The following is a 25,276-nucleotide window of genomic DNA, read 5'->3' on the forward strand; positions in this document are numbered from 1 at the left end:
TTTTAAAGAATATGAAATCACATCAGATAAAGTAGGAAAAAGTTACATTAAAAACATAGAAATTATGAATGAGTGGCGCTGGTGTCCTAACGGTCTAAGCGCCCCATATACAGAGACTATAGTCCTCGATACAGAGGTCGCCGGTTCGACTCCTGGCCGCGACCATTTCCTGCTCTCTACTCCCCGTGTTTCCTGTCTCTGTTCAGCTGTCTTACTATAAAGGAAAAAAGCCAAGAAATATAACTTAAAAAAAAAAGAATTATGAATAAAAAATGAAATAATAAAACAATAAATAATCATATTAAATACCTTCAAATTAATTTGTTAAATTAAAGGCACTGTGAGGAGTTTTGAACTGGCTGAGAAACAGACTGAAACTGATACTGATGCCTCTTTATGACCTTTAAGAGTAAACAAGACCATCAGCAACAACACTGATGCCTGCTCTGTTGACGATTTTAATGCTTAAAACCGCTGTGAGGGGGTAGGTGTCAGACGGGATGATTGACAGCTCACTTTAGAAACAGCATTTATTTGACTGTTTTCATGGAAAATAATCAAGTTGTGTGATAAATTTGACTGTTGGAAGACAACAGCATAATGATTTTGTACAAAACACTACTTTTGCATGTACAGGACAAGAGATAAGAGGTATCACTTTGTCCAAAGGGGGCGCCAAAATCAATACAAATTAGAAGTTCCTCACAACAGCTTTAACTAAAAATAAAAATACGAATAAATTGAAAAATTGAGGTAACTGACTCTGCAATCACTCTCCATTTTTTAAAGTGCTCTTGTTAGAAATGTCTTTGTTTAAAGGCATTTAGTAAGCACATAAAAATTGAAATCAGACATAATGATCACTATCAAGAGAAGTGGAAGTGCCTGAAGACAACTTTTTTAGGCAGCAGTAAGCACCAACAAGAAGCGCTGCAAGTGCATAAAAAAATGTTTATTCACAGGCCCTTAGACGGGTTTGATGTGATGGTGTTTAGTGTATTAATCCTTCACAGAGCATCTTAAACATAATCAAACACTGCATGATGTACACATGTTCACATGATGTTCACATTACTAATTATTTAGCAATAAAGCTGTTTATATTTTTTCATATTTCTGATAAATTGTAAAAAAAAAAAGAGTCCCTGTTAAACATTATTATTAGTGTTGAGCACATATCACTATTATAGTGAGCACATATCACTATTATAGTGAGCACGTATCACTAGTTATAGTATGTAATGATTAACCGATGTGTTATTTCCTTATTTGTCTTTGCAGGAGTCCGGTAGTGGGGAGGATGACCGTCGCTCTCAGCCGAGGAGGTAAGATACTGACAGATCTAGAGCAGGATCACTTCCCCTCTCTGTCTCAGACAAAGTGTCTGTATTCCCCTCCATATATGACCTTAGTGCTGAAGAGGAACTTCTCTCTTTCACCTCATATATAAACTTCATTGGTTAGACTTCAAAAACCAGTGTACATTAGTGTATCAGAAATATAGTGCCAGTCCAGATCGTGAGCTGAAGTGTCAAAGGACAGAGGCTCTGCTATGTTTCTGTCCCTGACTTCTGACCTGACATAACTCGACCTAGACCAACGGGAGAGAGAGCAGACTTCACCTAAAGGAGCACACTACTACACTTAATCATTAAATATGTCTGTCCCTCCAGGATTTCCTTCCTCTCCTGATACAAAGAGCTGCTGTGCTATTGTAGTGACACAATACAGCGCTGTCCCTCGTTGCCTCGGGCGCTAAACTGAAGTCGGGAATCTGGTTTATCCTGTTTCATTCGACCACATTTTCAACTGGTTTTCGTCCCCCAGTAATCAGCAATTTCCTGCCACTGCTCCTGTGTTTATTTGTTCTAGATACACATGATACAAGTGAACTTAACATTGCAGTAACACTCTCACTTCTCTCTTTGTTTTATTTGGCCTGTGGATAATTACATCCTGGAATCCTCTCATGAGAGATTATTAACAGTCGTTTTCTGGCTCTCCACCAGAGGGCAGTAGGGCCCTTGTGAGTCATGTGCGTATGTGGGTCAGGGGAGCTGCCCTGCTGATCCAGAAGGGATTGCTGGCCCCTCCCTAAGTCAGAGCGCCTGTGTGTCTGTCTGGTCATCGGAGCTCTGTGGCATCCAACTGAGAGGGCTTTCTGTATTTGTGCAGCTGGGAGTGAAATCTATATTCACATACTGGGGCTGTGCGTGTGAGTGTGTGTGAGTGTGTGTGTGTGTGCAAGTGGACAAAGGCAGGCAGGTATATGGTCAGTCATAATTTTGATTTACGGTCAAGTGCAAACAAATGCTATCTTCAGTGTCTTTTTCCTGAACTCTTAAGATTGCTTGACCTTTGACCTTCATGCTCCCTGGTCAAACAGCCATAAACATTTGGCTGTCTGACATTTCAGTGGAAGCTCAGGCTGCTCTGATGCTGGATTTAACTGTACGCTGTTCTGCTTAACTATGTCACACTAGGGCTGCTGTGATTATCACAGCAGAAAGAAATGTACAATAATGAAGTTAAATGGAAAACTTAGAAAATACATGAACAATGCTTTCATTTAGATTAAGGTCAGGCAAGCCAAAGGTTGGACTAATAAACACAATCGACCTACATCTCTGTCAAGTGTCTTGAGATAACATCTGCATGAATTGGTGCCATAACTTAAAGACTGATTGATTCATTGATTGATGGGTTAATCATCAATTTCTAATGACATTCAAAGTTATGTTTTATGCATCACCCGCCTTGTGACAGAAACTTCTGATTAAATATCTCGCTTTCCTCCATCATCTCCTCCGCCATGATCTGTGCTGCAGTTAAAGCCACACACTGCAGTTACTGAGTGTTCTTTGTCTTCCCTCCTTTTAAACCGGGTGGCAACCAGCATAGAGAACCACAACTGCCCCCTACTATAAGCCAATAATGTTCACAGCATAATTGTTTGCTTATTTTTAACCCCTATATTAATATTACAGTTTTTTTAAAGACGTTTATCATCATTAACAATTATGGCTGTCAAATGATCCATTTTTAAAATTGCATTTAATTGCATGATTGCCAAGAATCACCTCACGATTAATTGCATATTATTCACACATTTGTTATCTGTTATTTTTAAAATGTTCAATACATTTTTATACATTTTTGAACGTACAATATTTAACATTCTACGGACAAAGTCGCCCTAAAAGAAAAATGTAAAATAATAAAAAATAGTCAGACTCTGTAACAGTAAATAAAAGGAGTATATACATATAAAATAAAAAAATATGTATATATTAAAAAAGAAATAGTAATAATCCCAACAGCCAAAATAAGTTAAAGATAATTACAACTTAATAAAATATATAAATAATGTTATCTGTTTTTTTAAATCTGCTATTTGGGAATTTTGTTTTAATGCATTATATATTTTGACACCATGACTTAGTCACTCATAAGAGCATGCCATTACATTTTTCAAAGGAGCACATATTAATATATAAATATCTTGTTGCCAGGCAGACTCTGAACTTCACCTTGACTTCAGATTAGTCACAAACCTTTTTAAGTATCTCTAGTTAGAGACTGTGCCAGCTAGATTGGGTTACACCGATCAGCAGATGCTAGCAAAAATATATAGATGTTTTTCTCCCATCTGCATGGTGGAGTGTTGGTCGTCATTAGACATGGTTACATTTCTGAATCCCATCACATTTGAATGTTTGATAGGAAAGAAAAGGGTGAGATTTTGTGATAAAAGTCTTTTTTTTGGACACTCATATTTAGTATCAAGCAAGAAAGAATGAAATTAAAGCTCCACTGAGGAACTTCCTGATTGTGTTGATTTTGGCGCCCCCTATGGATAGATCAGCTCCTCTTACGACTGATTTATTTTTGTCATGTGGGTGTGTTCTGTCAACAAAATCTCCAAAGAAATTATCTGTCTTGTCGCTGCTGGTCTCATTTTGCTTTGTAGCTCATAAAGAGGCATCACTGTGAATTTCAGTCTATTTCATAACCAGCCAAAAACTCCTCACAGGAGCTTTAAGGTACAGATCAATATTACATATTCAGATTATTTTTAAAGTTCTACCCCTGTCATGTCCGTCCAAGTTGCAAGATAATCTCAATTTTCCCAAAGTTGTCGGCAAAGAGGCGAAACACTAGAGTGGATGTGAGTCAGCAGCAGCTCACTGAAAGGCTGAATTATTGTTCCAATCTGCTGACGTCAGCGTCATAGAAGTCAGCAGCTGCAGCAGAGCTCATCTCTCACACACAGGTGGTGACATTCATTCAGACCTGAATAAGGCTTCAGTGATGCAGTGTGTCTGTCTGCATTAGCAGTGCCTACTGCAGTGCTGCTGATTAAAGCCCGTGACATCAGCAGAGCAGTGACGTCGGCTGGAGCAGCAACGTCACTGGAGGACCTGCAGAGGAGACACCCGAGGGACACAGAGGGATGATGAGTCTCCAAATGAAATCAATTATTGATTTACTGAGTTGAAATTAATAATGTATTCATTCAGGTGACAAGACAGGAATGATGATTTCCACTCACTTTACAGGAGACCTTCTTGTGTCTTCAAGACTCCACAGTCAATCTTTTCACTTAGGATATGACGCCTGTTAGCTATGATGTCGGGCATACTGATAAGGATGTTAATAATCACATTCAACAGATACGTAAGTAAAGATTGTTGGTGTCAGAAGTTTTCTGGTACCTTTTTGTAGTTATGGCAGAATAGACCTGTTAGATTTGAGCAGTCTGAGGTTGTGTGATCCAGAATCCAGAACCAGTCTGCAGTCATCAAGTAACAATTGAGCTTTTCGTACAGTCATGGCCAAAAGTTTTGAGAATGACACAAATATTACATTTTCACAAAGTCTGCTGCTTCAGGGTTTTTAGGTGTTTTTGTCAGATGTTTCTATGGTATAATGAAATACAATTAGAAGCATTTCATAAGTATCAAAAGCTTTTATTGAGAATTACACAGAATTCATGCAATAAGTCAATATTTGCAGTGTTGACCCTTCTTTTTCAAGACCTCTGCAATTCTCCCTGGCATGCTGTCAATCAACTTCTGGACCAAATCCTGACTGATGGCAGTCCATTCTTGCATAATCAATGCTTGGAGTTTGTCAGAATTTGTGGGTTTTTGATTGTCCACCCGCCTATTGAGGATTGACCACAAGTTCTCAATGGGATTAAGATCTGGGGAGTTTCCTGGCCAAGGGCCCAAAATCTTAATGTTTTAGTTATTAGAGTATGCTCTTATACACAGTATGTAAGAAAGTCAAAATATTAATAGAAAGAAGGAATAAAATAAGATATAAATACGAATAATAATAACTAAAGAAAAGATAAAATAAAATATATTATCATAATAATAAAGTATGTAAAGAAGCGCAGAATTTTAAACCTCAACCCCCCTCAAACATCTACAATAAGATAATCAGGGAGCAGAAGTTAAAGCCTATATGTCTTGTCAGGTCGTCAAAGTTTCAGATACTTTTCAATACGACATGCTTCAAAATAATACAATCTGATTTATTATTACATTAAATCCCATTTAAAGGTACCAAAGCTTATGAAACAGACAGATCTGCATTCATCATTTTAAACCCAAAGCTGCTGTGAGTGAAAGGGAGAGCAGCAACGGTCAAGTTACAGAGAGGAAAAGTCAAGAGGGCGAGCACCGTTAGTGAAATCAGAGCTGAGAGACAGAAAATGAGACATCATTCGTCAATGTGTCAAATATTGTTCTCTGTTAAATGACTGAATGATGAACCAGAACTGATTAAAAAATGTATGATGCCAAATTGTTGGAGCCAGGAGTTTAATTTTTGTTGGTATCCATATGACTTAATTTTACTGGTATCATATTGAAGTTAGCATCTAGATAATTAAAGTCAGTTATCATTGTATCAGCTGACTACACCAGAAACTCAACTCAACTCATTTTTATTTATAAAGCACCTTTCATACACTCAAGCATGCAGCCCAAAGTGCTTCCCTAAAGAACAGAGAGAAAACAGCAGTAATAGGTAAAAGTGGACAGGAAAGGGATATAAAATACTTCAAAATAAAATCATTATAATAAAATCAATAAAATAGAATCAGAGAAGTAACAGAAAAATTAATAAAAAAGATAAAATATAATATAATAAGACAGAATCAAATATAACAAATCAAAATTTTTGTTATTATTTCTTTTTTTATGAAACCTTTATTTAACCAGATAAAAAACCCCATTGAGATCAAGATCTCTTTCACAAGGGTGACCTGGCCAAGAGGTCAGCAGCACATGTCATAAAATGTCAAAAAATGATGCTAAAACTATGGCAATAATGGTAATAATGCAGTCCAGGGCTGAAAGCAAGTTACTCCAAGTTAAAAGCTAGATTAAAAACTTAAGTCTTAAGTTTGCTTTTAAAAAACACCCAAAGAGCTCGCAGTTTAATGTCCAGAGGCAGAGTTCAAAAGGGAAGCATTCGAGGACCTGTGATCATGGTGGAACATAAGACACAGGAGAGCTGTGATGTATGGAGGAGCTTCAAAAACAAGCAAAAGTACTTCAATTCTAAACGAGACAGGTAACCAGTGCAGAGTTTTAAGAAGAGAAGTTACGTGATCTCTACGGTAAAAAGGGAGCTGCAATAATCAATACAAGTGGTGATACAGGCATGGCAATTAAAGACATTTATCTTTCAGGGATAAAAAAGGTCTGACTCCAGTATATCGGCGTTCATTAGACCAAAGTGTGACCGTATGAACTCCTGAGAGAGAGAGAGAAAAATAAACACTGCAGACTCATGCATCATGGGAATGGTGTGTGCATAGCCTTGAGCGTACTGTATTATAAATGGGATGTTATGTTGTGATTGCTAAGGTGACCGTCTGTGTATTTGTAAACCTGGAGACAGAAGTACCTGGAGGAGTGTCCAGTGTCAGTCCGCATGAAACAACCACATCCCGGTGTTCACTGCCTGTCGTTGGATGGTGTGAATTTCAGCAGTTGAATGAGAAAACCGAAAAATGGGACTTTTGGAGGCTCGTCCAACACCTCAAGCGACCGAGTGAAGTGGTTTGAAAGCAGCCTCGTGACGAGAAGAGGCTGTGGCAGGTCTGGGAGAGTTGAAGAGGAAGCTGAGGTGTTGATGGGGTAGCTGTCAAATAAAAAGAAGCTGTTATCAGTCACAGGGAAGACCTCCTGGTGGGTAGGAGTTGCTGCGGTCTGCTTTGAACATTCACATAGTTCACACTTGCTCTGAACTCTCTCTCCTTTCATGTTTCCTTTGAATGCTTGACATTGTTACAACATACAAGCATACACCTGCTCTGTATGCAAATGAATCACCCACCTGTTACTCAGCTCACCATTAAATAGACATCCTGCCTCTAAAGATCACAAAGACGAACTCAAGGCTTGTACCATCATGGGTTTACTGACCCCACTTGATCTTGATTCTGCAACTAAATCACACCATCTGGCCGCTTGATCCAGGATGTCATACAAGGGCAAAGAAGTATCAAAACACACTCCACTGATAACACATTTGTGCAGTGTTACGCAACCCACTGATGTACCTAACAGAACAACAACACTGCACTTGTTTATCTCGTCATATGAATTGGCAGTCAGGTGATGGCCTTCCAGTTACCCTCAGATATAATTAATCCTTAAATTGAAACCTCGAGGGTTCAAAAAGCAACAAGCAGTGTAACCAAATCCAAGGTCAAGTGTCTCCCCGAGTCCCAGCTGATGTCTTCTTTTGGATTTCTCAATCCTTTTTCCGTTGTTGTTGTTGTTGTTGTTGCTGTTGCTGGAAGCAGCAGTGCTCACGGTGTCAGGTGTCCGTGCCCTGTGAGAATTTTACCCAAAGGCAACAGACGGAGGATTGGTTTCACAACTTTGTCACCCTTCCTCCTGCAGCATGGAGGTGATCAGTGACAGATCAGTGTGCAGAGGATCTCCCTCTGGAGATGTGGAGTAATCGATGAAGAAATGTTATCATAGGGACGAGATTGCAAAGTTTCATGGCCTGAAAGTGACTAGGGATGTACATTTTAAGTATTTTCCGTGATCGATTTTTGGAAATGTTAACGATCAATTATCGATTAATTGATAAAAAAAAAAACATTATTATTCTTACGTCAAAAACAATGCCAAATAGGTTGTTTTCCCCCTAAATTTTATTTTTTTACAGCAACAAAATGCATAGAACTGACGTTATTGAATACAGGCACATGTTTGACACGCAGAATATCAACGATCAGGCTCATTAAAATATTCTCCGCGGACATAATCTTATAAAGTGAAGGCTCATAATACTAACAGAAAAGTACTTCAGACTCACAGTGTCCAGTTTTCTGTCTACTCGTTCTTATTGAGAAAAATAAACATGTGTATTCGGTCAGGTGTCAGCCAGGAGCGCAACCGGGTCATAATCAGTCCCGCTGGAGAAAAGCTCAGACGGCTCTGATGTTGCTGGTCTGCAAACGTAGCGTACCTGAATTTCCCACCTGTCTGTTGCCTTCGTATCCAAAGGTGGGAAATATCTTGTTTAAAGCTGTCAACCTTTGTGTCCGTGTTGTTGTTGGCAGCAGTTTTGTATTGATCCTCTTTTAAAAAGCGCACGTGGAGACCTGACGCACAGCCGCAGCCGCCAGCTGAGCGTCTCCGCTGTGCGCAACACCTTTAACAGCTGATTCACATCGAAACAGGCTTTAAACTTAAAACCCCTCCCTGATAGATGAGTGTAATATGAGACCACATGATGTTTGTTCCACGTGACGGAAAATTGATAACAAAAATGTGTGTTTCGAGTAATTTCTTAACAATCAATTAATCGATAATCGATTAATTGTGGTCATCCCTAAAAGTGACCCTGTCCTGACAGATTGACCCTACATCATCGAGATAGATACTTCATGTTGGGTGGTTGTCGTTTGTCTTGTCTTTTTCATTCTAAAGTATACAGCAAGGGGATCTCTGTGTTAGTTGCATCACGCTGTCAGGACGGAAAACAGTTGCACAACTGAATATTGAGTTTCAAGCAGACAAGATGTGCTGGAAAAGGTGGAGTAGAAAGTTCCTGACAACTTTGATGGAGCTGACTGTTGATTTGACTGAAATGATCAGACATTTATTTTCCTTATTCAAGCAAAGTAAAGCCAGGGTTCTACATTCATAACAAAGCAGGCCTTGAGAAGTCACTGCTGTCAGTTTTGTTTTTGACTTGGATCACTGGAGGTGACCAAAAACATAATTTAAAATATTGTTGAATGTAGGGCTGGGTGATATGGCCGAAAAATTAAATCTCTGCTTTTTCACACCAAACTTAATTTGCGATTTTAATTGATTCTTCTTTTCCTCCTTAAAAATAAATAAAATATTAATAAAACAAACTTCAAATCACAAAGACATGACTCGTAACAGGTTTTTAGCTACTTCACCTTTAGCTCACCTTTGTGGTCATCAGAGAAGTAAGCTGTTTGGAGGCAGACACTTTGCAGATTCTAGTTGCCTTGGATAAATTCACAGTCAAACTTATGTACGGCTACGTGGACCATTTGCCTGTTGTGGTGGAATAAAATGACTTACCATCAAGTTTCTCTAGCAAGCTTTTCACACGTATATCTGTACCAACGAGGCAGATCAACGTCAGCAAAATGCTTGAGGCTAGGTTGCATATATCAGGGTTTGATAGTTTTAAGCATGCGGATGAACCCAGGTCTTTCCCCTGTATATTTTGGCACCATATCTTAAGCAATATGCAACGCATAGGTAATACGTTTTCACCGTGTCCCTTTCTTGTCATTCACAATGCAATGGGAAAATGAACCGCTAATGTTGGCAGCTCTTTAGCGGGTGTTTGTAGGCTGTAGCGGTATTTCACATCTCGTAGTGAGACACATTTCTCCGACTCTGCTACATGCCTCTGTTTAACATGTTGACATAAATTGGTTGAACAAGTTGTGATTTAATCATATCACAACACACAGCAGATTGCTAACATATAGAAACCAAAATAACTTGGAGGAACACATAGCTGCTGCTAAATTTTGTATTTCAACTTAATTTCAATCTCAACTACAGGTTAGGTTTCTTACATTAGAAGTTCCCTTTTTTTCCTATTTATCCACCTTGACTTGCTCCCTACATAGACTTTGTTGCTCTCAATATTACTGTCAACAGTAACAAAGTGACACATGATTGGGCAATTCATTGCAAATGAATGTAGTCATGTCCGCCTCTTTCAGTCTGACATGAAAGCAACATTATACTCAAACACTGAGCCAATTGAGCAACTCGAGCAGCCTGTACCAAGGAAAAATGTTAGATCTGTTGTTGGGACACATGATGGCTTTAGTGAAGATGAAACAGAACATAAAAAAAAAGTCCTTGACTTTAATGAAGACAATATTGATCAGAAATAATAAATAAACACTGCGGAAAAACAGTTTCAGCAACAAATGCTGCACAATATGAGAAAGATTTAAAAGAAGAAAAAATATCCAAGATTTAATAGTTGTGCATATTTAACTTATACACAGTGGCTACGTTTACATGAGACTTTTAATTCCTCTTTAATTCAGAATTAAAATTAAATCCTCTTTAAAAAAGATTAAAAATGACCTTGTAAACACCTAATTCCGAATGAAAATGACCATTCCGAATTAAACTTAAATCTAAAGTAAGTGTCTGGTTTATTCTGATTTTAAATCTGAATTGAATAATTATTCGATCATGTATACGTTCATCCTGCTTTAAATTAATTCTGGTCGTTCTGGGCATGCTCGTTCCCTTGTCTTGTCGCAATGACGCACATATTCCGCGCTGGCTGCCACATCGGGGGACACCAGGCCCTGCACCAGGTCACACAGCTTCACAAACGATGCGCGGGTCATCTGAAAGTTCTCCTTCCACTCAACAACCATAAACTCGGTCAGGACGATTCGGTTCCACCAGTCCTTGCTTTGCACTTTCATCCACTGCTGTCTGGACTTGCGAGCGGGATGTGGCAGTGGGCTGAGGTAGAGCAGCCGTTGCACTAACTGTTGGCTGTGATTCCAAAAAGTCCGGTTTTCCGCCTCCCTTCTCCGGTCCTCTATCTCTCTTCTCCTCCTCAGCTGATGAAAGTGAAGCAGTATGTTTTTGTCGAGCTGCTTTTTAAGAACTATAATCAAAATCAAAGTGAAATTTGTACTTATGTGTGGTCTCCCATGTTGTAACTGAAAATAAAAGAAGCAGGAACTGGAGTCTGTTTTCTTCCAGTAGACGTAAATACGTCACGCCCGCCCCTGTCCAATCAGAACCTTTCCCAACCCCCAGACCTTAAGAGGAAATGAATAAAGACGATTAAACGTGTTTTCCATGTAAACCTCAATTCAGAATTACTATTTCCATGTAAACGCAAAGGAGAAAACTTTAATTCTGAATTATTTAATTCCAAATAATTAATTCTGAATTGAAAAACATCATGTAACCGTGGCCATTGATAATGAAGTATAAGGGCAAAAGAAAACAAGATATTGATGATAATGTTAATTTGAGGCCATATCGCCCAGCACTACCTGGCTGCTTTTTAATCTTGGCACTGCTATGGATTTAACCTGAACATACCATCATCCTGTAAATAAATTAGTTCCATTTATTCAGTTTCTTTAATATTCTCTATTAAGTTGGCCATCTTCAGTAGGCTAATAGTTGCAACCAGAAATAAGAAAGGAAAAAAAGCCTATAAATATCTGATTATCCAAATTAAGTGAAATTTGCTAATTTTAGGTGCCATTCTTGCCATTCTTTTTTTTGTTACTCTAGTAAACAATGGATCCATTTCCATCAATGGATTTATGTCCATCAATGGATTTATGTCCATCAATGGCATGATGCAGTAAGTAGCCCATCCGTGATGCATCAGCCCCTCCTCACGTTGTGGCACTAATGATCCCCCATATGACCGTCGACACCCTGCTCTGTTCGCTGATTGGCCCACACATGTCTCCTCCCCTCAGCTGCAGTGTTACCGCAGCCTGCTGCAGACACACCAGAACCACAGAGCAGATGTTGAGAGGAGGCACCTGCCCTCCTTACAGCATGTGTTAAATATGTGTTAAATATGTAAACATGTCTTGTTTTTTTAAATAATATTCTCTAAACGCGTTTTATATAAACTCTTGATTCATGCCGCGTTCACGGACAGTTGTAACAAAACGTGAATCGTCCTTTTTGATCATCCTGGAGTGATCCCACCTCACCTCCATACACATCATCGATTATCGGTAACAACAGCCCGCCTCTGTGCGATGCCTCCCGGGGTGGTGACCGCGCCACGGAGCTCATCCTCCGGCTGCTTCTGCGCCTGCTGCGGGGAGCAGATGAGACCCCATCTCCCCGAGAACTCTGTGATACCTCAGGGGGGGATTTATGAACTGTAAGTGTACTGGATACTCAGAGTCCCAGGTCTTCTGTGTGACTGTGAATTCTTGTACAGGATGCATGTGAATCAGTGTGTGCTTTTTTTTCTCTGACTTGCAGCTTATTGGGACAATTCCCTTCACATCCTGTCTTGACACAGTTCCTGTTCCTATTGTCTTTGCTTTCCAGTATTTAGTTGCAGTGATCTAGCATGTGGTTTTTCCATGGTATCTTCAGAGGAAGGATGTGACAGCACAGCAGAGTATGCAGGGACACGTTTCCTTCCTTTGGCTCCATGTGAGATGCGTCCTAGATGCCTCGCTCATCTGCTTTTATGCACTCTATATGCTTTTGATTTGACCTGGACCTTAGATGTCCCAAAATTAAATCTTAAGGGGTCCGAGTGAAAGGGGCACACTGTATCTGAGCAGATTGTGTTTTAATTGTATTTTTATTATTGACTTTCTAGGCCATTTATTTGTCTGACCCACAAAGTCAAGGAAAAGTTTAGTCGTTAAGCACTTAATCTTTATTTACACTTGTTTAAAACATATGTCTGTTATTTACTCTTAGTAACAGTGCAAACTCAGCTGTTACCGGCTACAGGACTGAGGATCTCTTGGTATACAACACAGTGTAGCAACAACTTGTTTTACATCAGATGAAAGAAAGCCAGGTAGTTGATGGCGCCCTCTTTGTTGTCACTCTGTTGTTCTCTGTGTCTCGAGTCATTTTATGAACATGCCCAGTTCAGTTAAGCCAGGACGTCATTGGAACCAGCTGCTGTTTGTTGCAAACCTCTCTGTCAAGTGTCTTAAGCTCATCGAGGCACTCAAATCTTTTAATTATTGTTCAGTATATGATGTTTGTACAGGATGCCACGTGTGTTTTCTAAGATAACATGAACATAACGTAACATATAGAGACCTCTCAGACTGCATATATCAGCAGATGTTTTCATGCTAGAGAACAAACAGGCCTGCTTCATGTGATGGGGTTGGGGACAATTATTAGCGGAACACCAGTGTAGCATTACAAAAACAACCCTAGATTAGTATTAATCACAAGTTCCAGAGCAGACTTCATTGTCTATATTCCTTGATGGCCCAACAGACAAAATCAAAGCAATATTCAGGCTGGGAAATGTAGGAGGTCTTTCTCTTAAATTGACCCAACAACAGATTTATAATTCAAACATTTGCACATTATCTTTAATGTGAAGAACAGTTGATTATTGGTTCATGTTTCAGCTCTAGAAACAAGTCACCTGCGCAAAAACACATATCATACAAGGTATGCAGAGACCGGCAGCTTTAATAATGTTTCTCGTTTCTCTACTCTTTTTTCTTTAGATAGATAGATCTTTATTTGTCCTTAATAAGGACATTTGTTGTCACGGTCTGTACAAGAATACATACATAAAACATTCATAATAAGCAATAAAAACCCACCCAGCCACACAACAATGGTGCTCATCATCCCTTCTCTTTTTTTTAATGATTTACAGTTGTATTCCTTTTTTCATCTTTTTGTAACATTCATATATTTGCAAAATGTTATATATGCATAAAACAGAAAAATAGTGTATTAATATTCTTCAATAAACAAATAGAAAATAAAGAGAGAAAATTAAATGAATAAATAAGTAAATTAAAATAAAGGGGGGAAAGGGTCAAATAAAAACATAACTGAGTCACTTATCTGTCATCACAAAATGATAATTGTTATTAAAAAAAATACTCAAATAGATTAAAAAAAAAAGAAAAGAAAGGAAAACAAGTCAAAATACAATTACATACTGTATCCCCACCTCTTCTTCTATGTAGTGTAGAGTAATCATCTAATTTTCTTTCTTGTAACTTATTCCTGTTAATGTTGACTTTTAATGTTTCACTACTTCTCCACAAGTTTGTCAGTTTGTTTCAGCTGAAACCAGTCGGTGTGTTCGTAAACCCTCCGCTGTCATCACGCCTTTGTACATTTAGCTCACTTCAGTGCGTTTTACTCATGGACAGTTTAACAGAGGCATGCCTGTCTCGTCTTGAACAGGCTTTGGATTGTTGGGTGAATTTTGTGGTTATTTTTTTGAGTTATGTTTTTGGCATTATCTCTTTTATTGATCAGAGGACTGAAGAGAGACGGGGAATGTGGGGAGTAGAGAGCGGAGGACGACATTAATCAATCAATCAATCAATCAATCAATCAATCAATCTTTATTTGTATAGCGCCAAATCACAACAAACGTTATCTCAAGACTCTTTAACAAACTCAGTCTGACCCCACCTTAATCCACCATGAGCATTAAACCTCTCAGTATTTAGCTAGTTACAGCGGCAAGGAAAAACTTCCTTTAACAGGCAGAAACCTCGAGCAGGACCAGACTCATGTTAGACACACATATGCTGAGACCGACATGCAACAAATGGTCTCACCCGGGAGTCGAACCAGCAACCTCTGCGACAACGACTACAGCCTCTGTACATGGGGCGCACTTAGATCACTAGACCACTGGCGACCCAGAGTCTTGTAATTTTTTTTAAGGCTGTTGTCACTCATATTTCTCTCCTTTATTTCTCTCTCTCTTTCCAGCATCAGTGAAAGTTTCCTGACTGTGAAAGGAGCGGCTCTCTTCCTACCTCGAGGAAATGGCTCCTCCACATCTTCTGCCTCTCGTTTCTCACAGCTGCGCAGCAAACATGCAGGTGAGTCGTCATGAACGACACACCTTTTTTTCATTTTAACAAAATCAGCTGTTATCAGTTTTGTTTCATGTGGATCTCAAATCTGATCAAAGCTTGTGTTTTATCTCTTCCCTCTTACCAGGAGACATCCAGCAGCATCTTCAAACCATGTTTACCCTCCTCAGACCGGAGGACAACATCAAACTGGTGGGTACACACGGTCTCACACACACACACACAACGACACACAGTCTTAATGTTTTGAGTCAGATGACAAGAAATGAACCGTGATTTTCCTGCGGCAGGCGGTTCGTTTGGAGAGTGTTCACGCTCAGATCACCCGCTACATGGTGGTGGTCTCAACCAATGGTCGCCAGGACACGGAGGAGAGCGTGGTGCTCGGGATGGATTTCAGTCCTGTAGATAGGTGAGAAAATCACACACACACATGCACATGTACACACAAGCTAATATTTGCCTTCCTGTTTTTAGAAGTGGAAATAAACCGTGACCTCTTTTTTACCTTCCAGCTCGTGTTCTGTGGGGATGGTTTTGCCTTTATGGTGTGACACATTAATCCACCTGGATGGAGATGGGTAAGATCAACATCCTTGTGTTTTAATTATGAAGTTAATACTCTCTAAACACTATGCTGACTGTCTTTATTTCCCCTCTTTCCTCTCTGCTCCCTCTCTTTTTGCTTCCAGCGGTTTCAGCGTGTCGACTGATACCAAGGTGCACGTCTTCAAGCCTGTCTCTGTGCAGGCCATGTGGTGAGTCACCCTCCACTTGTCCCAGGCCTCGATAGAAATGAACATCTTCTGTGTATCTGCTCTTTATTGTTTCCGAGCGTTTATCTAGCGTCTATTTAAAGCCAATATTTGAAAGTTTCTATTTCTGTCCTGATTTCCTCTTCATCTCCCGCCGCTAAAATCTCATGTTTGTTCTCGCCGTATCGTCTCACAGGTCGGCCCTGCAGTCCCTCCATAAAGCATGCGAGGTGGCTCGTTGTCACAACTACTTCCCGGGCAGCTTGTTCCTCACCTGGGTCAGCTACTATCAGAGCAGGGTGTCCTCTGACCAGGTACGCATCAATGAGTGGAACGCCATGCAGGATGTGCAGTCACACCGTGCTGATTCGCCCGTGCTCTTCTCTGACATGTGAGTGATATATTTATAAATGTTCAGTCTCTCCTGTAAACTGTGTTTCTGTAAAATCTGATCTTAATAGTTTGAGTTTAGGATGCTAACATTGAAGTAATGACAAAAAGGAGTTTAATCAGACAACTTTATGTTTGCATCAGCAAGCCAAATATAGCAATGAGTTTGGACTTAGTTCCTCTATTGTATTTCAATGTCACATTGTTCCTGCAGACCTACAGAGAGAGAGCTGACTGAGAGACAGATCAAATCCAGCCTGAGGGAGATCATGATGCAGAAAGACCTTGAGAATGTGACCTGCAAAGAGGTGAGTTTGTACCTGGGGGGGAAAGCGGTGTACATTTCACCGACAACATGGAGCATCTGAGATTTTGCACCAAACTGGGTTCATCATGCTTGAGTTTCTTAAAGTCAGCATTTAAAGTTCAAAGTCTTCCTTATTGTCAAAAACTGCAGTATGCACCAGACATACAGAGGTAATATCAAATCCTCTGTATGTCTGGTGCATACTGCAGTTTTTGACAATAAGGAAGACTTTGAACTTTGAACTTTGAACTTTAACTTTGCACAAAATGATTTGTTGTTTAATATTTGTGTATTTATGTCTTCCTTTTAGATCCGAACAGAACTGGAAATGCACATGACCTGCAACCTGCGTGAGTTCAAGGAGTTCATCGACAACGAGATGATTGTCATCCTGGGCCAAATGGACAGTCCAACAGAGATCTTTGATCACGTCTTCTTGGTAGGTTTCCTCAGCATACTTTGAGAGCTGTCAGAAACTAGATCACTAACATTAAAGAACTGAAAGTGTAGTCATAAATGTGTAGTTTTCGTCGTGCTCACGTAGGTTGCAGGAACATTATTTGTACTTGTCTAATTCATGTCTGGGGGACTGATCAAATATGAGATAGTCTTTTGTAATTCGTCTCAATTTTAAGGTACTTGGTTCTTGTTTGGTTTGGGTGCTCACTGGATGAAAGACAGGCCTGCTTTGGGATTGAAGCATTATGAAAAGCTCAGTTGAAGGCTCTGAACTAGTCTGACGATTGCTTTTGTTTCCTACAGGGATCTGAGTGGAATGCATCCAATTTGGAGGAGTTGCAGAAGAGCGGGTAAGTAGGGGAACAAAAACAACACAAGCCACTACACAGCACAAGATGTACTGAAGCCAATAAAAAAATCTGTATTACATAATGAGACAATAACAGTGATTTTATCTGTTATCCAAATAAGCTATGTGTAACGACTTCACATTTAATCATCTCTCTCATGTTTGTCTAATCCCTCCTCTTGTTCGGGACTTCTTCTCTCCCAGGGTTCGGTACATCCTGAATGTAACGAGGGAGATTGATAACTTCTTCCCTGGTGTGTTTGAGTACCACAACATCCGTGTGTATGATGAGGAGGCCACGGACCTGCTTGCTTATTGGAACGACACCTATAAGTTTATAACTAGAGCCAAGTGAGTCTCTTTTCCACACATCATTTTGTTTCTGCTTTGTTGCAATAAATCTTTATTTATGTAGCGCCAAATCACAACAAATGTTATCTGAGAACTATAAACAAACAGCAGGTCTAGACTGTACTCTATCTATGCCACATAATTAACAAAGACCCAACATCAAGACAGGACAAGATCCAGTCCCATCTTACAGACAGGACTCAGTCAGATCTCATCTTAGTCCACCATGAGCAGAGTTCTTTTCAGCATTTAGCAAGTTACAGTGGCAAGGACAAACTTCCTTTAACAGGCAGAAACCTCCAGCAGGACCAGACTCATGTTAGACACACATCTGCTGAGACCGAGTTGGGGTTGGAGAGAGGGATGGAGAGAGGGATGATAGTGCTGAGACGGATAGTAGTAGTTGCAGCAGCTGGGGTCTAGCATATCCACAGCAGAGACTCAGAGGAACCTAAAAATGAGTAGAACTGAAATCAAACTCAACCAGATCATCTGCCTGACAAAATATGAAAATAACATGCTAATATGTGTGCTCGACTCTCCCTATCTCCTCCAGGAAAGCCGGATCAAAGTGCCTGGTGCACTGTAAAATGGGTATAAGTCGCTCTGCTGCCACTGTGATCGCGTACGCCATGAAGGAGCACGGCTGGGATCTGAAGAAAGCTTTTGATTACGTCAAGGAGCGTCGAACTGTGACCAAACCCAACCCTTCCTTCATGAGACAGCTGGAGGAGTATCAAGGCATCCTGCTGGCCAGGTATTCACAGACACACAAAGCTGAAAACACTCCAAACTACTCTAAGATTTATGCTTTATTTGTATGCTCAATGTGTGCATCCATACTCCAAACTAGAAAAGGGTTTTGAATATTCCTTCAAATCAGTCGTACGTACAGTTGCAGCACAGTTTTATCTTTGCTTGTGCATTGGGTCTTATATTGAACGCTGCATTTGGTTATTAAGTTGGTAGCTTGCTCCTCTGGCTCTGAAGAGGACTTAGAGATAGATTAGATCTACAGTTGTAGGTGACATCTCAAATCTATTCATGACACAGCACATCAAGGATAATAGTCGACTTAAACTGCATGTTTGTTTACTTCCTGTAGGAATGACATGAACATACTATAACACAATCCCTGTGTCACCTTCTCCCACAGCAAGCAGAGGCACAACAAACTCTGGCGTTCCCACTCCGACAGCGACCTGTCTGAAGCCCACGAGCCGCTGTCCAAAACTCACGCCCAACCGCACAGCCTGGGTCACTCCGACCCCCGTAACCAGTCCAGCAGCACGCCCAGTCCCTCTGTGAAAGAATTGCTGGAATCACTTGGGACTTCAGCCAGCACAGTCAAAGCAGCACACTCCACCAGCCAGCCTGATACCGGTGTCCAGTCCAGCAAGCTCAGCTCCTCCGCCCCTGGGAGGGTGGGGACATCAAGCCTCGACTCCTCATCTCACTCCGCTGCAGTCCAGACCAGCCAGTCGTCCCCTCCTCCTGGGTCCGAAGCTGGCTCTGTGTCTCCACCGTCTCCCCACCTCTCCAACGGGGTATGTGACTCTGAGAAGCAGCCCTCGTCGCCGCCCCTCTCCCAGCCGAGGGCGGCCACTGTGGTGCCCGAACTTCAAAAAACAGACCTGGCGACTGTTGCTCAGAGCGTGTTAGTGGGCCAGCCTCACCCACCTCCATCCTTTCACCACCTCCCCCTCTCCCCCGCTCCGTCCCCTTCTCCAGCCTGCACGGACGATGTTATCAAACCACAGGTGGTGTCCTGCGATCTGCCTGTGATAAAACCGTTACTAGTGTCAGTGCCTGAGCCCGAGACAACACAAGCACCAAGCACACAACAGGCAGGACCCCAGAGTCCGTCTGAACCAGTGCCTGTCAAAAAAACAGACTCTGACCAACAGATGTGTTTGCCGGCCCACTCTCTCTCCACTTCTGATCTTATCAGCTGCCCCAGTGCCATTCCACAGGACAACGGGATGTTGTTCGGACACAGTGCAGACCACATTAACTTTTTCAGTGCCAGGGAAAAGTTCAAAGGAATGAGTCAGGATGGTAAAAGTCACTGTGCTGCTGTACAGCAGTCGCCTCAGCCCAAGAGCTGTGGAAAGGAACAGCAACCACTGCCTCAGGAGGTCTCAGCTGGTGAGGGGAAAGAGGAAGTCAAACACAAGGTAAGACTTCTGCTTGGAGAATAAATATTTAAAAACTTCAGTGCCTCATTTTATTTTCCACACAGACACATTATTGACCAAGTTTTGGGTCACAGTGACTCATCAGTTTGACTTTTGTCTCTATAACGTGCCTTATGTGCAGCCCACAACAGCTTTACTCTCTGCTAATCGGTCAGCCTGCTTTTCTTACATGCCAGGGCACCACCTGGTGGTACAAATGTAAAACTGTCACATCCCAATCACTTTTATGGGACTGCCTCTTTAGATCAGGAGTTCCCAAAGTGTGGGTCAGGACCCCCTGGGGGGTTGCAAGACATAAATGGGGGGTCATGAGATGTCTTCCAGAATGCTTTTCTTTTTTTTTTGAGTTATCTAGAAGTAATACATTTTTCCCTTTTATAGTAAAGACAAAAACAGTAGCTAACCTTGAATTAAAACCTTGAAAATAGAAAATGTAATGACTTTTCTGACTTTTCTTTTTACCAGATGACTCCTAAGTTTAGAGTTAGTGAACAGTGAATTATCAAAAGCATCAGTAGCAGCAGGTTAATTCATAACGGCACAGGAAACACAGACACATGCTCATATTGGTAGACTAATTTTCTGCAGACCAGCTAAATGAAGCCACATTAAATCACTTTGAGGGGCAGTGGGGGTCGTGAGTCTTTGGCATCTATGTTTCTGGGGTCGCAGGCTGAAAAGTTTGGGAACCCCTGCTTTAGATAACTTTGTGGATGATAAGGATTCCATTTGGCATTAAATCTGAGTAATCATTCATATAGTTTCTCCTCTCTTTGTAGGAAATGATGGAACCTGTGCCGGTCACAGGACTGAAGCCTGCAGTGCACACAGAGACCTCACCTCTCGAGTCTCCTAGCCAACCAGAGCCTCAGGGCCCCGAGGACCAGGAAGAAGTGAGGAAGTCAATGCAGGAAGCAAAGGATGAAGATGTTGTATCAAAGAAGGAAGCAGAGAGTGCTAAAGAGGAAGTGACGAACAAAGAAGAGGAGGACGCGGCTTCTGCTGGTCTCTACAGCGACTGGACCAGGGGGTCCGTGCGGCGTGTCACCAAACAGCTGGAACAACGAATGAAACAGGAGCATGAAACTACGTCACCCTCCTCATCTCCACCGTCCCTCTCAGGCAGCTCCTCCTCCTCCTCCTCTCAGCGACTTCCACCTAGCGGCCATCTTGAAACAATGGCTTCTACCCAGGATGCATCAGTTTGCTCACAGGAGTCTTGCAGCGTGCAGGAGGAGCAGGAAGAGGAGGAAGAGGAGGATATGGCAGACGGAGCTGTTAAAGGAGACGGAGGGGATTTAGTTGAGGATCCAGGAAATTCGTTCAGAAGCACAAAAGGACAAAAACACCAGCCTGCTGAAACTAGAAAGCTCTCTACCTCGTCTTTCCACCGCTCCGCCCACTCTCCCTTTGCCTCGGTGAACTTCCTGTGTTTGGAGGGCGTGACGGGGCTGGAGTCGGACACAGATTGGGACTTCTCCGCGGACGGACCTCAGAGCGACATCATCATGAGGGAGACATGGGAGACACTGTGCGAGCTGGGTGCCTTCCTGCAGCAGGTGAGCATGGGCGGAGCCTGCTGCGTGGACCAGGTCTTTAACCTCAGCTGCAGAACCACTCAGAAGCGAGTGAGCAGCGTCCAGAAGAGGGTCCGAGAAGTGGAGGCCAGGATCCGCCAGGCCGGACTGACCCCCCCTTCCATGATGAAGCGCTCCGCCTCTTTGGCCAAACTGGGCTGCCTGGAGCTGCTCGCCAACGACCTGAGCGAGTGGGAGTTCAACCGCATGTCTGTAGCCCCGTTCACCGCAGAACCTCAGACGCACGCAGTGAGCGACGAGCCCAAGAAACAGAGAGTCCACAGCTCTCCCTCCTCAGTCTGCCAGCAGCAAGAAGTCGTCATGATCAGCGGCGAGAGGCTTTCTGACACAGGAAGCGCCTCTCCACCTTCTCCACCTCCACCCTCAATCCCACAGGGACTCCCTAACTCTGGCATAGACGCCCTGCCTTCACCTGCGCCAACACTAATGACGACAAGGCAGCAGTACGGAAGGACTCACCCTCTGAGGCGGCTTAAGAAAAGAACTACTAGCACCCTTTACCACACCATGTAACCCTCGCCGTGTGTGCGTGTGTGTGTGTAAGAGTGAGAGAGAGAGATCATGTACACGTGTGAGAATCAGAAATCAAGTGCATATGTTTGATTTATTCAGCAAAACAAACCGATGCCTCTTGCCTTAAAGGATCGAAGTCCTTTCTATCTGTACATTCTTTCCCCCTGCAGATCTGCGGTATGAGTGTGTGTGTGACAAAGGCTATGATGGCTGTGTTCAAGTCAAATAGGAAGAAATAACTGTTTCAGGAAGCAGCAAAAACAATCATTCCAATGAAAATAGGTAACTTTGTTCGGACGCTGACACCCTGAGCCTGCACATATCCACTCTCTGAATCACGGCTGGTTTCTCCTTCATCAAACTTGATAAGATTTACTTGATCTCTGTTTGTCGGCTGATTTGTCCACCCTTGTTTTCGGTGGACTACAGCCTCTGTTTTCCTCTTCTTGTCTTCTCATGTCTCATCATCACTCCTTGATAGTTGTGCTGGGTCACTACTGAAAAATCTGCTTTCCTTCTGGTACAATCTGATGAGTGAATCAACTCAGCACTCAGACATCTCAAACCCTGTACATACAGTTGAACTGACATGACACGCAGATATAAAGCTGGTTTTAATCATTGGTTGTGCTAGCAGCAGTGCATCTTAACACAAAAGAGCTAAGCTAACACCACAGCCACACCGGATGAGTTTTCTCCATCCTCTAGACAGTGACAGGAATATTAAAGTGAGAGTGCTTTCATAGCTGTACAGAACTTCATTGAATCAAATGCAACAAGAAGAGGCCTGCTGTTGTTGTTGTTTTTTTTTGTAACGTTTGTTTTGACTGCACAATACCTCAGTACGTCTGAACCAAATCTGACCTGCACAAATGTCAAACTCTGGACTCCTGGAATGTCAGTCGCAAACAATTTCAGCTTCACTGTCGACAACTTAAAACTGACTGATCTCTCTTCTTCGTCGTGCTCTCAGTTTCGGATGCGCTCAAACTGGATGTTTTCTGTATGTAGTTCAGTGTGGGAGGAAAGGCGGGGTTGGTTGGGGGGAGGGGGGGTTGGATCTGAAAGCAGAGTGTATATTTGTGAGTTTCTGCTTCTTTTTTTTTTCTTTGGGATGTAAAGGTCTATATTGTGAGTGTCGAAATTTTAGCAGCTGTACATGTTTTTGTATCTGGTTTGTGTCCATGTGTGAGTGTGATGGAGTAGCACAACTTTACAGTGGGGGTGTCCACTTTTTTATTTTGATTTTAAGTATCTCTTTTTGTACACATTTTTAGGAGTGTGCCTGTGACTGGCAAATGGAGCTTCTCTGCAGTCTATCAGAAATGTCTGTACAGGGAGGTCTGTCATACATGCACTTTACTCCCTTTTTAATTTTAATGTGGCTTTTTTTTTTTTTTTTTTTTTAAGTGTATGGTTGCTACTTTTGGGGAGCATGCATGGGTTGTAGCAGCTGTTGGGTATGTGTGTGTGTTGTCAAAACCTGATTTTATTTTGTCTTATTTTAAAAATCAGTGTAAATAGTCCTTTTTTTTCTATCATGTGCTTCAACTGTGACCATTAAACAATGGCAACTGAAGAAGAGTGCTGTACTGACTCTTTTTATGGATATGAGGAGTTGTGGTAGTGGGTCCAAAAAATTAGAATCAAGAATCAAGAAAGCTTTATTGCCAACACACAACAACAAGACAGTAAGGACCACAAATATAGAAACCTAAAATCTAATCTAAAAATTGAAATACTATCTGTACAAAGAAAGGTATAGAAGTACTTTTAAAGACATGGAACATTACATTTCTTTCTGACATACTACTAAAATTATGACTTTATTCAGTTGTTCAGATTGTCAAGTCTCTGGTCTTAGTTTGTGCAGCAAACATTTCAAAACTGAGATGCTCAGCTACCTAACATATGCAGAAGATCAGTCAAAATCCTTAGTTTACAATGATGTGGAATCAGGAAGTGTTTGCAGTTTTATCTAGTTTGACTTCTGCATTTCTTTTATATGATTAACAGTTGTTACATTAATAATCTGCCCCTGTTTGGCACATAAGTCAATCAATCTTTCAGTCTGATCTCATCTTAATCCACCATGAGCAGAGCACTTTGCAGCATTTAGCAAGTTACAGTGGCAAGGACAAGCTTCCTTTAACAGGCAGAAACCTCCAGCAGGACCAGACTCATGTTAGACACACATCTGCTGAGACCGAGTTGGGGTTGGAAAGAGGGATAGAGGAGATTAAGAGAGAGAGAGATGATGATGAGACGAGTAGTAGTCCGCTGGAGTCCAGCACGTCTACAGCAGGAGGATGTCTACGGCAGCTCAGAGGAACCTACGAGACAAGGGAGCTCAGGGACTCCAGAAAGGTCTGTGGTTAGTAACTTTCAATGGGCATTTATAAGTAGCAGTGTCAGGGGAACACGAGTAATGTTTGACCACTTCCATATTTCTCCATCGTTTACAACTTCCTGATTTTATCTATTCTTCATTCTAATTTGAGTATTTTAGATTTTGCCTAAGAGATGGCGCTCACTTCATATATGTGCTGAAGGTCATTAAGAGTGGCACCAATGATCTTACAGCACTGCCTGATGATTGCACTAGCTTTGACTTATTTTTAAGATTGAGGCCGCCAAAGCAGAAAATCATAGAAAAAGTAAGATAAAACATTTTCATCAAAGTCAGATCCACGTTAAAACTTCACAACTTTCTGAAAAAGAACAACTGCTGGTTTGCCTTTTTACAAACAAGATCTGTGGCTGTTTCCGAAATCTCCTACTATACTAGCAGTACGTACTGATATGTCCAAAATTCAGTATGTAGTAAGTAGTATGTGAACAAGAGCAAAATCTGCAGTAAGCCAAAACTCCCCGGATGTCTACTGACTCGGGAAAATATCTCAGTATGCATCGGACCCATAGGCTGTTTCCGAAACGGCCTGCTACATACTACTTACTAATGTAGTAGGCAGTAGGTATTGCCTACTACATACTGCGTTTGAATTTAGTCTGTAGTATGACTGTTCTGTCCGATCTGTCATGCAGCATGCTGAGCCAGACTTCGCTGGATTTCCGGTTTCGGAAAGCGGAAGTAAACAACGGCGAAGCCGATAAATAAAATGCTTATTTAGCATCCATTTATGATTTAAAAAGTTAGGAAGTGGTTTATATGTAATTTGATAACTTTCACAGCACCCAAAAACGGATTTCCTCCCGTCAAAAAATGAGGAAAAAGAAAAAGCAG

The 25,276-nt window shown here is 41.5% G+C and overlaps 1 protein-coding gene and 1 long non-coding RNA gene across 4 annotated transcripts in view; one reads left to right on the forward strand and one right to left on the reverse strand.

Moving 5' to 3' along the window:
- The window catches only part of ssh2b (slingshot protein phosphatase 2b), a 31,050-nt gene extending 7,436 nt beyond the window's left edge, over window positions 1-23,614 (forward strand). Inside the window, exons 2-15 of one of the 2 annotated variants that reach the window (XM_034684347.1) lie at window positions 1,282-1,325; window positions 15,006-15,118; window positions 15,240-15,304; window positions 15,403-15,524; window positions 15,628-15,693; window positions 15,805-15,870; window positions 16,064-16,258; window positions 16,472-16,565; window positions 16,875-17,003; window positions 17,327-17,373; window positions 17,577-17,723; window positions 18,280-18,480; window positions 18,880-19,900; window positions 20,701-23,609. In XM_034684347.1, coding sequence (XP_034540238.1) covers window positions 1,282-1,325; window positions 15,006-15,118; window positions 15,240-15,304; window positions 15,403-15,524; window positions 15,628-15,693; window positions 15,805-15,870; window positions 16,064-16,258; window positions 16,472-16,565; window positions 16,875-17,003; window positions 17,327-17,373; window positions 17,577-17,723; window positions 18,280-18,480; window positions 18,880-19,900; window positions 20,701-22,032 — 3,642 coding nt within the window. In that variant the 3' untranslated portion in view covers window positions 22,033-23,609. Of the gene's footprint in view, window positions 1-1,281; window positions 1,326-12,042; window positions 12,433-15,005; window positions 15,119-15,239; window positions 15,305-15,402; window positions 15,525-15,627; window positions 15,694-15,804; window positions 15,871-16,063; window positions 16,259-16,471; window positions 16,566-16,874; window positions 17,004-17,326; window positions 17,374-17,576; window positions 17,724-18,279; window positions 18,481-18,879; window positions 19,901-20,700 lie in introns of those variants that run through there. The other variant, XM_034684346.1, reaches the window with a different exon arrangement.
- Window positions 6,680-8,570, reverse strand: LOC117813223. Of its 2 annotated transcripts, none has more exons than XR_004631365.1 (3): window positions 8,519-8,570; window positions 6,925-7,161; window positions 6,680-6,771 (listed from the first exon to the last, which is right to left on the reverse strand). It is a non-coding gene; the product is annotated as an uncharacterized LOC117813223 (long non-coding RNA). The 2 variants fall into 2 exon arrangements; XR_004631366.1 differs by lacking the exon at window positions 8,519-8,570 and adding an exon at window positions 7,357-7,816.
- Window positions 23,615-25,276: the final 1,662 nt, after the last annotated feature.

Source organism: Notolabrus celidotus, chromosome 5 (genome assembly GCF_009762535.1).
Source record: "Notolabrus celidotus isolate fNotCel1 chromosome 5, fNotCel1.pri, whole genome shotgun sequence".
Classification (NCBI taxonomy): Eukaryota; Metazoa; Chordata; class Actinopteri; order Labriformes; family Labridae; genus Notolabrus; species Notolabrus celidotus.